General features: G+C 42.8%; 1 protein-coding gene across 1 annotated transcript; it reads left to right on the forward strand.

The window, feature by feature from the left end:
* Nucleotides 1–3,198: 3,198 nt before the first annotated feature.
* On the forward strand, nucleotides 3,199–4,504 carry LOC134214940 (MIT domain-containing protein 1-like). Its single transcript, XM_062694215.1, has 3 exons — nucleotides 3,199–3,439; nucleotides 3,501–3,939; nucleotides 4,010–4,504. Exons 1-3 carry the CDS (start codon nucleotides 3,319–3,321, stop codon nucleotides 4,164–4,166), a joined length of 717 nt encoding a protein of 238 aa, XP_062550199.1. The 5' UTR covers nucleotides 3,199–3,318; the 3' UTR covers nucleotides 4,167–4,504.
* The last annotated feature ends 9,209 nt before the right edge of the window (nucleotides 4,505–13,713 follow it).

A 13,713-nucleotide genomic window follows, 5' to 3' on the forward strand; every position in this document is an offset into this window, starting at 1 on the left:
TTCAACTACACAGCAAATAATTTTGAAAATTCAACGACGTGTAAAATTGCGGCTTATCCCATCAAATGAATTAACATTCGATATTCAATAAAATTTAATTGAATTTTACAAGCAAGCACTGTTTAAATTTATTTAGATTTAAAAGAATAGTGGAATCGATTGAATGTTACGTTTATTTGCATGCTCAAAACATGTGCATTTGAATACATTTAAAATCGCAACATATTTTTATCTGTGTAGGTACAAGTACAGATGAAAGAAATAGAAATATTAGTTTTTCTAAAATTCGATTTAAGCATATTTATTTCGAAAAAGGTAATGGAGAGTAACCACTTCCTTCGGCGGGGATTGATCCCACGAAACCAGTACGCTAGACAGGTGCTTTCCCTACTAATCTACGAAGGACTACTAAGCTACGAAGGTCCTCCGCAGCTTAGCGGCTACTGATGAAACCAAATTCCCAGCACCAGGCACGTAGTCGACCTCTCGCAATCCATTTTCAGAACAAACTCTCTCATATGTATTTTTGTACAATGGGAAAGTAGGGATAGCACATATCTAGGGCACTAGTTTCGTAGGATCAGACCCCACCGAAGGAAATGGTTACCCTCTAATACCTTTCCCAAACTAAATCTATCACATGTTGTGCATATGCTGAAATCAAGTTTCAGATATGGTTACTTATTTCCACTCCGGGTGGCTTAATACCCGGAACATAGGCAATAAATTTTGAATAAACTTCCTCGTTTATTAATCATACAGTTTCGAGCTATTCAACAACTTACAACAAAATACAACAATATACAACAATATACAACAGCTATACAACAATTTACCAATCGTTGCATTTAAGACTTATGGGTAGGGACTTATGGTAACGGGATGTAATATTAGGCCTGGATGCAACGTTGGCTCATCAAGCAGATTAATCAATAATTCAACAATATTTATCAAGGCTTCTTTGAAAAAGTGTATCAAGCCGACTTTATTTATATTACGCAAGATTCATGCACTTCTTCAACTGATAAACGCAATAAACCTGCGTGAAAAATTGCTTTGACTCGGTTTGTTTGCAACAACTTAAGTAGGCAGGCAGTGCAAGAGATTTTTCTTTTGCCCAATAAAGTAGTTTTTGGAATGGACTTACCTATTTTCGCACATTAGATGAACGGATAACAATCCCACTATTTTAGCATTCATGTTAAATTCACTATTTTCATTAGTATAGTGAAACAATTAACCAAAACTTTTTTGAACAATATTAGAACACTCGTTGCCAAAATTCGGCTGACGATTTTCACTTGAAGCAGCACATTATAATTGCCTACCTTACGGCTTATACAAACGATTTACAGTGAATAATGCACCAACATTTCATGGGTCGAAAAAGCATCCAACACCAGAGCCGAGGTTAGGAAAATTGGCCGAACCTAAAGTCCATTTCGCACGAAACTTTTGATGGATTAAATAATACCATTATTGTTGTTTTTGAATACTTAGCCTAATAATCAAAAGTAAGAAAGCCGTTTGGTGGCATATTCACGGTTAGATCTTCAATATATGAATATTTAAATTGATAAATGTGCTCAACCACAGCATAATAGGCTAAGGTTTGAGCCTTATACCCTATAAATCAAATTCTCCACTTACTTTCCATAGACTGTACGTTTCTGTTGCCATCGGAAACTTGCGTACCCGAACTACGTTACCCGTTATGTCAACTTTTCAATTATTTAGGCTTGGGCAAAATTCTATACGTCTTAACATGTTAACACCAAACAATATTTCGTCTTCAACCATGATTATATTTTCTATTAATCCATATGTCATGTCCTCATACATGTGAATCCGAGTTACTAGCCCCGGCCGAAAACTAGTGTTGTCAATTTTCAAATGCGATACATAAATTACTGAATCTGGCAGATCATTGAACAAATGCGCATTTTCAGCGATAACTATACTTGACAATATTTCTGTTTGCCCTACCGTATAATTGTGCTTTAAAATTGATTCTACTTGACGAAAGCTCAATCGTTTGGCAACACTGAACGGTAGATTGCGAAAGTTACTACAGGTAATAGACAATACTTTTGATTCCTTAAATTTCATTTCAAACAGCATGCAGCCGAAAAAAACTATTGATCCATGTTGGCGGATTATTTGAGGGTAATGCGTATTATGATGAATTTTGTTAGTGGGTTTTGTTGTTGGGAAACAAACCAAAAACAAATTTGAAAACTCTTGGATGGCATCTTCACTTTGTCGGAAAACAAATAATACGTGATTTTCAGCAGCATTGAAATCAAATCGTGATACTCTTGTTGAATTTTCAGAATGATTTTAAACATAAACGGAAACGCTTTGAAAAGTAACCACATTTGGGCGACCGACTGATTTAATACAGTTTTGTGCAGGGTTTGCAGAAAGCCCTCATTACATAACGAACAACGATAAAAGAGAGACAAAAACTGTTTCGAATTATTACAAGCCATGAACACAAGTTTATCGAACTTGTATACAAGCGCGAAAAAACAGAATAGATAGCCCCCAACGAGATGTGATGATAAAACGCTCATCCGCAGTATCAAGAAGATCGTGCCATGTCCGCCCAGTGAAGCCGTGTGTACGCTGAAGGTGTCGGACGCCTGCTTTACCCATACATATCTGCCCAAACAGGAGTCAGCTTTTCCACTGTTTTGAAGATAGCGTTAACAATTCCGAGGGTCACGTGTAGTGGGGAGGAATCTCGAGAAACTATTATTGAATTATATATTGCCGGAAATCGAACATAGTTTTACCTGGATATTTACAGCAATTAATAACTGAGGAAATGCTAATAGAATACTAAGCTGAAAAGCAGGCCTAGTTCCAGTTGGAATGTAGAGCCACAGAAGCAGAAAATAATCTAAATATCAAAAATTAGCATTCCTTTATTGATAGGAATATAATGTTTTTCAGATGCAGACGGACTGCAAAATACCAAAACTGCCACGATTTCATAAAATCGTAAAATGTTTTCCTATTTAATTATTCCCGCGTCTACCAGAGCGCACGCGTTAAAAATCACATTCTTTTCGGTATGGGTTTCACTTTTCATTCCGTTCCATCGTCGTTTCAAAGCAACTGCTTCAAGCGAATCGAGCACTTTTGACGTTTTCATCCAGCTGGAAATTTCTTATTGGAAATCTGCGAAAGCAGATCCGCTGAGGGAACGAAAATAATAAACAACCAATCTGCCTACCTATATTCCTGAATGCTTCATTGATTGATCCGGTTTGTGGAAACGAATGTTATTTTCAAATTTCAATAAGTTTCCCAATGGCTCAAATGGCTATCACTCTGCTCACCAGAGCAATCGAATACGACATGAACGGCCGTAAGCTGGAGTCACTCAAACTGTACGAGGATGGAATCGAGGCTCTACTCAAGGAATCAAAAGGTACGTCACTAAGTGTTTCATCATTACAAAGAAAAACAATAATTTTCAAATCCACCACCAGCGGAAACGGATCCCAAGCGGAAGCAGCACTTTCAGAGTAAAATAATCGAGTACATGAACCGAGCAGAGCAGGTGAAGGACCAAGTGACACGGTGGAAGAGTCGGGGCGAGATACGGGACAAGATGCACGTCGTCGATGGCGCAACAGGTTACAGCTACGGACGCGTGTTCGGGCGCTACATGACGGACGAGGTGAAGGAGATCCTGGTGGAGGAGCCGTACGTGCGGGAGCACCACCAGGTGTGCAATTTGGTGATGTTTAGCGAATTGGCTGTGACGAGCTGTAAGAATTTGAAGTTTATTAAATTATTAACGGTACGGGAGCAGAAGAATAACGACGAGCAGGGGCGCGCTTTTCAAACGTTGAAAGAAAGTTTAAAGAAGCAAGGCGTCGAGTTCTTCGTGGAGTACTCTCCGAGTATGCACGACCGTCAAGTGATGTAAGTGCGAAATTTAGGTGTTTCGGGTCGAACTGTATTCGCTAATAGCAATGTTTACGTTTATTTTCAGATTGAGTAACGGCTTTATAGTGAAAATAGGGCGAGGACTGAACTACTTCAAACCATCTCCTAGTAAATATTGCCTTGGAGCCTTCAACTATCACTTTAGAGAATGTAGGGAAACAAATATTGATGTATTTTATTGTCCCGAAAATGATAAAGCGTGAAACAAAAAATGGTCGATGATGTTCGGAAAGAATTCCCCCATTCTCCATTAAATCCATGTGAAATGTTAATTTAACAATTATTTGATCTTGAAAATCGTTGTCAATTTTGACCTTTGGCGATTGATGTTAGGCCATTCTCATAAGGGTTCATTCACAAATTACGCCACTACCCTGAATGCCATTACCCCTAAGACCAGTACCCCGAAAGGCCATTGAAAACATGTCAAAACAGATACCGGTGAATCGCAAAACGAAAAACATTTGCAAAGAATAAAAAAAAATTTCTTAGAGTTCTTAATGAAACGCAATAAAGATTCTTTTTATTTCCATGTAATTAACTGCCATTCTACGCGATTATTATATTAGAAAGGGCTATTCCACAAGATTGAGTAAGAGAGAAAATAATGCTTTCTTGCTATTAACGCGTCTGTCCGGCATGAGGTTCCTTCCCATCTTCAAATTTTTTCATCGAATTTTTTCAACAATTCATTTCATTTCATTTATTTAGTCTACATCTATACAGATAACACTGAATCAACAATTTGACGCCACAATACACGGTTCGAGGCCGCATCTCTCCATCCTCGAATACGCCCCACGCTCGCCAAGTCGTTCTGCACCTGGTCTGCCCATCTCGCTCGCTGCGCTCCACGTCGTCTCGTACCTGCCGGATCGGAAGCGAACACCATCTTTGCAGGGTTGCTGTCCGGCATTCTTGCAACATGCCCTGCCCATCGTACCCTTCCGGCTTTAGCTACCTTCTGGATACTGGGTTCGCCGTAGAGCTGGGCGAGCTCATGGCTCATTCTTCGCCGCCACACACCGTCTTCTTGTACACCGCCAAAGATGGTCCTAAGCACCCGTCTCTCGAATACTCCGAGTGCTTGCAAGTCCTCCTCGAGCATTGTCCATGTTTCATGTCCGTAGAGGACTACCGGTCTTATTAACGTCTTGTACATGACACATTTGGTGCGGTGGCGAATCTTTTTCGACCGCAGTTTCTTCTGGAGCCCGTAGTAGGCCCGACTTCCACAGATGATGCGCCTTCGTATTTCACGACTAACGTTGTTGTCAGCTGTTAGCAAGGATCCGAGGTAGACGAATTCCTCGACCACCTCGAAGGTATCCCCGTCTATCGTAACACTGCTTCCCAGGCGGACCCTGTCGCGCTCGGTTCCACCCACAAGCATGTACTTTGTCTTTGACGCATTAACCACCAGTCCAACTTTTGTTGCTTCACGTTTCAGGCGGGTGTACAGTTCTGCCACCTTTGCAAATGTTCGGCCGACAATGTCCATGTCATCCGCGAAGCAAATAAATTGACTGGATCTGTTGAAAATCGTACCCCGGCTGTTACACCCGGCTCTCCGCATGACACCTTCTAGCGCAATGTTGAACAACAGGCACGAAAGTCCATCACCTTGTCTTAGTCCCCGGCGCGATTCGAACGAACTGGAGTGTTCGCCCGAGATCTTCACACAGTTTTGCACACCATCCACCGTTGCTTTGATCAGTCTGGTAAGCTTTCCAGGAAGCTGTTCTCGTCCATAATTTTCCATAGCTCTACGCGGTCTATACTGTCGTATGCCGCCTTGAAATCAACGAACAGATGGTGCGTTGGGACCTGGTATTCACGGCATTTTTGAAGGATTTGCCGTACAGTAAAGATCTGGTCCGTTGTCGAGCGGCCGTCAACGAAGCCGGCTTGATAACTTCCCACGAACTCGTTCACTAATGGTGACAGACGACGGAAGATGATCTGGGATATCACTTTGTAGGCGGCATTAAGGATGGTGATCGCTCGAAAGTTCTCACACTCCAGTTTGTCGCCTTTCTTGTAGATGGGGCATATAACCCCTTCCTTCCACTCCTCCGGTAGCTGTTCGTTTTCCCAGATTCTGACTATCAGTTTGTGCAGGCAAGTGGCCAGCTTTTCCGGGCCCATCTTGATGAGCTCAGCTCCGATACCATCCTTACCAGCTGCTTTATTGGTCTTTAGCTGTTGAATGGCATCCTTAACTTCCCTCAAGGTGGGGGCTGGTTGGCTTCCATCGTCCGCTGAACTGACGTAGTCATCTCCTCCGCTGCCTTGACTTTCACTGCCTGTACTCTCAGCGCCATTCAGATGTTCCTCGTAGTGCTGCTTCCACCTTTCGATCACCACACGTTCGTCCGTCAAGATGCTCCCATCCTTATCCCGGCACATTTCGGCTCGCGGCACGAAGCCTTTGCGGGATGCGTTGAGCTTCTGATAGAACTTGCGTGTATCTTGAAAACGGCACAGCTGTTCCATCTCCTCACACTCCGCTTCTTCCAGGCGGCGTTTCTTCTCCTGAAAAAGGCGGGTCTGCTGTCTCCGCTTCCGTCTATAACGTTCCACGTTCTGCCGGGTACCTTGCTGCAGCGCGACCGCCCGCGCTGCGTCCTTCTCCTCCAGAATCTGTCTGCACTCTTCGTCGAACCAATCGTTCCGTCGACTTCGACCCATATACCCGACGTTGTTCTCCGCTGCGTCGTTAATGGCTGCTTTAACTGTACTCCAGCAGTCCTCAAGAGGGGCCCCATCGAGCTCACCCTCTTCCGGCAACGCTGCCTCGAGATGCTGCGCGTATGCAGTGGCGACATCAGGTTGCTTCAGTCGCTCTAGGTCGTACCGCGGCGGTCGTCGGTACCGAACATTGTTGATGACGGATAGTTTTGGGCGCAGTTTAACCATCACCAGATAGTGGTCAGAGTCGATGATAGCGCCACGATATGTCCTGACGTCGATAATGTCGGAGAAGTGCCGTCCATCAATCAGAACGTGGTCGATTTGTGATTCTGTCTGCAGTGGCGATCTCCAGGTGTACCGATACGGGAGGCTGTGTTGGAAGTAGGAGCTGCAAATGGCCATATTCTTGGAGGCGGCGAAATCAATTAGTCGTAGGCCGTTTTCGTTCGTCAGCCGGTGAGCGCTGAACTTTCCAATAGTCGGTCTAAACTCCTCCTCTTGGCCAACCTGAGCGTTCAAATCTCCTATGATGATTTTGACGTCGTGGCTTGGGCAGCTGTCGTACTCACGTTCCAGCTGCGCGTAGAATGCGTCCTTATCATCATCAGTGCTTCCGGAGTGTGGGCTATGGACGTTGATTATGCTGAAGTTGAAGAACCGGCCTTTGATCCTCAACCTGCACATTCTCTCGTTGATCGGCCACCACCCGATCACGCGCCTTTGCATGTCGCCCATCACTATGAAAGCTGTTCCCAGCTCATGTGTGCTGCCGCAGCTCTGGTAGATGGTATGATTACCTCTAAACGTTTGCACCATTGATCCCTTCCAACAAACCTCCTGCAGCGCTACGATACCGAATCCACGGTCCTTGAGCACATCGGCGAGTATGCGTGTGCTCCCGATGAAGTTGAGAGATTTGCAGTTCCACGAACCGAGTTTCCAATCGTTAGTCCCTTTTCGTCGCAGTGGTCTTCGCCGATGGTTCCGGTCCGTACTCTCTTGTTGATTGTTCGTTGCTTATGTTTTTTAAAGGCTGGCTTGCAGGGCCTGACACCAAACCCCCTAAATTTCCGGAGGACCATTCCTCCTTATTTCCGGTGGACCATGGTGCACAGTTTCACTTAGAGTCCCTCGCTGGCACTCGGACGATGATCAGCCGCCCCTAACATGGAGAACAGACGCTGTTGTGAGCCGATCCTGACATGGAGAACAGACGCTCAATAAGATTTGCACCTCCGGAGAGGAGCAAACCCCCCTTCCCTGTCAGCATACGACCATAGTTCCCACCGGGGTTGGTTACCCGATCTTCCCTAAGGTTGCTCATATCCCGGCCAGCACCGCGGGGAGGTAGGGATAGGAGTTGCTGGGTAAGAGGCTAAGGACCGCGAGATGGGGTCTATTTTATTCCTTCAGGTACGCGAAGTACCAATGGTACGCTTTACCCAGCATTTGCCGTGTTTTCAACAATGTGTAACTTTTTTATTCGTTTTCCATTATTTTAAGCTACGCTAAATAACCTTTATTCTGGCATTTTTTCGTTTAATGAATGCGTTTGCCCGATATAAGGCGAACAGAGTAGATAATACCTTCTATAAATGAACGCGTCTGCTCGGTATAAGGCAAAAAGAAAAGTAAATGCCTTCTTCAAATGAACGCGTTTGGTGTTGATGCTTTCATATAATTAACGCTTCAGTCCGGTATAAGGCAAACAAAGGAGATGATGCTTTCTTCAAATTAACGCGTCTGCCCGGTATAAGGCAAAAAGAAGAAATAATGCCTTCCATATGTGGCAAAGTTTGACCGGTACAAGGCGAGTAGAGGAGATGATGCCTTTTTTAACCTTCCGGGACTCGCAAGAGCGTCGGGGCTGCGTAAATGATCCAGTACCATGCGAGTTCCGGAAGGTTAAATAAACGCGTCTGTCCGGTATAAGGTAAACAGATTAGATGATGCCTTCTTTAAATCTACGCGTCTGCTCAGTATAAGGCACACAAAGGAGATGATGCTTTCGTTAAATCAATGCGTCTGCCCGGTATAAGGCTGAAAGAAGAAGGCTAATTATTTGCTAAAACAGCCATTTGTTCGAACTGGTCAAACGGGTCGACATTTTTGACCATATCTTCTTCTTCTTCTTATTGGCATTACATCCCCACACTGGGACAGAGCCGCCTCGCAGCTTAGTGTTCATTAAGCACTTCCACAGTTATTAACTGCGAGGTTTCTAAGCCAGGTTACCATTTTTGCATTCGTATATCATGAGGCTAACACGATGATACTTTTATGCCCAGGGAAGTCGAGACAATTTCCAATCCGAAAATTGCCTAGACCGGCACCGGGAATCGAACCCAGCCACCCTCAGCATGGTCTTGCTTTGTAGCTGCGCGTCTCACCGCACGGCTAAGGAGGGCCCCCTTTTGACCATATGATCAGTTTGGATATACAGTCGCGATTCGCTGGTTGGGCCACGACCTCGGCCCAACCATCGAATTCGGTTTTTTAGTTGGGTCAACTGACAGCCATTTGAACACGTGTATTTCGACTTGAACATCACAAATGATGTCCAGTGACGCCCAATCCCGTTTTCCGTGTTTACATTGAATTTTGACGTACGGTTGCTTTTTAGTTGGGCCATTGCCCAACCAGCGGAGGCCCAACTAAAAAGTGACCCAAGTATTAAGATCCCAACCAGCGAATCCCGACTGTATGATTTTTGGCCTATTTCGCTTTCAGCCTTATGACATTTTCAGCCAAACTATTTTCGACCGAATAACTGTTTCGTCCAATTCGACGAAATGGAATTCGTCTAAATGATAAATCGACCAAGTGCCATTCGAACAAATTGGCTTCGCCGAATGACTGTTTAGCCTAATATGTCATATGGCCGAACATACCATTAGACCGAAACTCATCTGATCTAAAATGTCATTTGGCTGAAAGCGACATACGGCCGAAAAATGCTCTTGCCAAACGGGTCATAGGGGCTTTGCTAAGCCGTGCGGTAAGACGCACGGCAACAAAGCAAGATTATGCTGAAGGTGGCTTCCCTGGATATAAAAGCATCATCAATACTTATAGGAATGCAAAAATGGTAACTTGGATTAGAAACCTCGCAGTTAATAATTGTGGAAGTGCTTAATGAACGAACACTAAGCTGCTATGCGGCACTGTCCCAGTGGGGGATGCTATGCCAATAAGAAAAAGAAACGGGTTAAATGGTCAAAAAAGTCGACCTGTTCGACTTGTTCGTACAAACGGCCTTTTGGCAAAATAATCAGTTTAGACAAACAGCACATTCGGCCTATGTCCATTCCAAATCAAGCCAAATCAAATTTCGGCCAATTGACTTTCGACCTAATGATTTGTTCGACCAAATTACATCTTCACCAAAAAACTTTCAGCCTTGTAGCATTCACCCAGTCAACCAGTCATTTGGTCAAAAAAGTCGTTTGGCCGTATAGGTCATTTGGCTGAAATAAGCATATTTACTACCGAAAATGTCGTTCGGCCAAACTGGTCCTTTGATCGAAAAAGTCGTTTTGCAGAAAGAACCACTGTTGTAACTGATTAGATAGGGCATTTTGACTGAACATGACCGAACGGGTCGACATTTTTGGCCATATTACCTGTTCAGCAGCTAATCTTTTCGATCGGAGACCAGGGTTTGCAGAAATCGCTCTTAATAGATAACGAAAAACGATAAAAGAGAGGCAAAAACCTCTTAAAATCACAACAAGCCATGAAAACAAAACTATCGCACTTGTATCCAAGTTGAAAAAAAAACTGAGGAGGTTTGATAAAACTCTTTGTTCTCGCTCATTTTATGTTGGGGACCATATTTTTTTCGCATAGTTGTACAAAACAAGTTGAAACGTATTATCAGAACCGGTGCCCCCCGCAATTGGGGCTTATTAAAAGAAATTTATCATGGGTTGTAACCCCTGAATCAGTTCATTATCGTAACAGCTTCCAAAAAACGACTCTCACGGTATGCTACCTATCGAGAGTTTATACAGACATGATAAGTGAGAGATTTTCTCATTCTCCTTTGGATTCAAACCCTGCCGTAGACCAAATGAACACTCTGGCCAAACGGTCCTATCTTCTACATGACATATTCGACCAAACAACCTGTTGAGACAAACTACTTTTTCGACCAAATTACATGTTCGGCCGTATGTCGCTTTCGGCCAAATGACGATTTCGGTCAAACCATTTTCGACCTATCAACCATTTCGACCTACACACTTTATATTTTTTACCAGGATCTCAGCAATTTGTGAAACTTTTACCGAGATTCGCACCCCAGCAAACATGTTTGTCAAAGTTACTGAAAATCAGCCAAAAAATTGCCGGAAAACGGCTAATAAACGTTATTTTCGCCAGATATCAGTTTTTATTTTGCTGGACATAAGGCTGTGCAGATTTTTGCCGAGCTGCAGAAATAAAAATTGAGTGTGTAACGTTCAATTTGCCGAATGACTTTCGGTTTTATGATTCTTCATCTTTTTGAACATATATAATGGAAAACACAAATAATTTCCCGTAGTTCCTAAAAAAAATCTTTGAAAATTTACAATGTTCTGAAAACTCAGATGTAAATATGTACATTATGTGGAAGATTTTGATTTGAAAAATGTATTGGAGGTAACCGTTTTCCATTCGATGGGACTCGAACCCACGACCCTCAGTACGCTAGACTGGTGCTTTAACCAACTTTAACCAACTAAGCTGCGAAGAACCTACGTCGGCCTTTTCGCACGTTAAGATCTCGCATTGGTCTATAAGTCAACCTGCAACCTGCCTAAAAAAATAAAAATCTACAGACTTTTAGTACAAAGACGTCTCAAAACAAAACAAAACTTCATACCCAGGTACTCTTTGTTGGTTCTCACATGTGTTCCGGGAACAAACCGCCGCACGCCTTTAATGTCCTCAATCACTGGTCTGCACCCTTCCGTCGTTTTTTTTTATGGCCATGTTAAATCATCTTATCAAATTTTATTGCCCCCGCTTGGCAATGGGACTGCAAGTTGTTTCGTTTTGGTTCTAATTTATTGTGTGTTCGTTTTTGTTATTACCGACCGGAACACGGTTGGTTTCACAAATGGATGGGCCTGCTCCAACTATACGTACACATGATGGTGAAGCGCGTTTGCGACAAGAATAACGGCGGCGATTGACAGTCGAAACTGCAACCTTGCGCCAGAAGTGGCCATATCTTGACCCCTCCTGGCGGTAATTTTCCATCGGCCCGTAATGGTGATACATTTAGGTGATATGGTTGGAGAAGGACTTTTTTGCCGCAGGGATGAAGTAAATAACGGCTGTTATGATATGATTGCAACAACTCATTTCGTTTTGTAATTGGAACGCTTCAAGATATATTTTTCGTTTAATTTATATTGTTTGTTAATATTAGAAAGAATAGAAAGAAAAAGAATAATTAGGAATGACGCATTTCAATATCCCTCGTTTATTATGTTTCAAATGCGACAAGGCATTTCAAATACCGACACTAAATCAAATACTTTCCTACATTTTTCTGTTGATCTGCTACTTCTTAACCATAACTGGGAATTTGATAATACTGGTCCACAGTAAATTTGTATTGACGATTCTCGTGTTCACGGTTTTCAAAATCGACAGGTTGTTGGTTGGAAAAATTCCGAGATTATTTGATCACAAAGTAGGACGAGTTTGGCTTTAACGGCGTTGAAGTTATTAAAATGTTTTCATGATTGCATGTTCATATAACGTAAAATACTAAGCTATTAATATATCTTTAACTACTGCTACTAAGTTTCTTCGTTATCCGTACATATGTCCTCATGACTGTTTTTCAGGCAACAATGGGCCTGCCAGGGAAAATGGTTGGTAGGGATATTGAAAATTGTTCAGCAATAACTCGAGCAGAAGAAAACAGCTCAATAATAACAAATCGTGGTTAAATAGCAAAATAGAATGTGGACTTGATTGATATAAGAGATAAGAGATCAGACGACAATGTCAATATTGTGCACTAATATCATGCAGATATCAAATTATGCTTTTTGTAAGAAGTGATCAACATCTCGTGTTATTAGTTTGTTCTTTAGCATAGCATATCTTGATATTCGAATGATATTTCGGTACAATTTTTTGACTGTTTGCCTGCTCTTTTATTTCTCATCAAGTCCATATCATGTTTTACTGTTTATTTCAAAGATTATGTCCGGAAAAGCAAACTTGAATCTAATTTCATGTTGGGAAGCATATGTTCTTGGTTAATATGTTGAAAGGGTCTCCAGTAGCTTTGCGAGCAAAGGCGTAAGATTTCCAATCCGGAGGTTCAGCTCTCGGTCCGATTTAGGATGTTTTCGGGTGGGAAACATTCTCAACTCCCAGGGCATAATATATCCATTGTACTTGTTTCATAATATGCATACTCATGCAATGGCGGGCATAGAAAAACTTTCAATTAATAACTCAGGAAATGCTAATAGAATATTAAGTTCAAAAGCAGGCCAAGTTCCAGTTGGAATCTATAGCCGTTGATGATGAAGAAGATGTTGAATACTGCGATCAGGAAATCATGAGAATCATGAATGCAAACACCAGATTCCCGGGCGTCACACGCAATTCTCACACTTGACTAAGAGACTGACATGTCGCGTCTTTCTCTGGCACCCAAGAATTTGTCCTTGCTCCAATCAGGCGCCGTGAAATATCGTAGAGGTGGCGATTATCGCCGGTTGTTGCGGCTTTCCTACTATCGTTGACCGGGGAGTCCAGCGCCCGCTTCTCCCGTCTACAGCCAACAGCGTTTGACTTACTTCTCTAGAGCTGCTTTTAGTAGACTAGTATTTGGTTTCTCTGGAAATGGATCAGCTGAAAATGGAGACGATACCTTCTTGAGTCCGGAATAAACGCAGCGATGACATCGCGTTTGACTATCATCTTGATCTTGCCAATTGATCCGACCACGGGTGGCGGGACCATTCAGTGGCGGGAGAATTAACACGGGTATCGATTCATCATGAACCGACTGGAAGATCCAGCTGTGAAGAGATCGCTTGT

The sequence above is a fragment of the Armigeres subalbatus genome, chromosome 2 (genome assembly GCF_024139115.2).
Source record: "Armigeres subalbatus isolate Guangzhou_Male chromosome 2, GZ_Asu_2, whole genome shotgun sequence".
NCBI classification, from domain to species: Eukaryota; Metazoa; Arthropoda; class Insecta; order Diptera; family Culicidae; genus Armigeres; species Armigeres subalbatus.

Bases quoted from the DNA above. Each gene is read 5' to 3' on its own strand.
- LOC134214940 (XM_062694215.1), top strand. From the start codon at position 3,319: ATGGCTCAAATGGCTATCACTCTGCTCACCAGAGCAATCGAATACGAC. The intron at 3,440-3,500 runs GTACGTCACTAA...ATCCACCACCAG, and splicing joins TCTACTCAAGGAATCAAAAG to CGGAAACGGATCCCAAGCGG. The intron at 3,940-4,009 runs GTAAGTGCGAAA...GTTTATTTTCAG, and splicing joins ATGCACGACCGTCAAGTGAT to ATTGAGTAACGGCTTTATAG.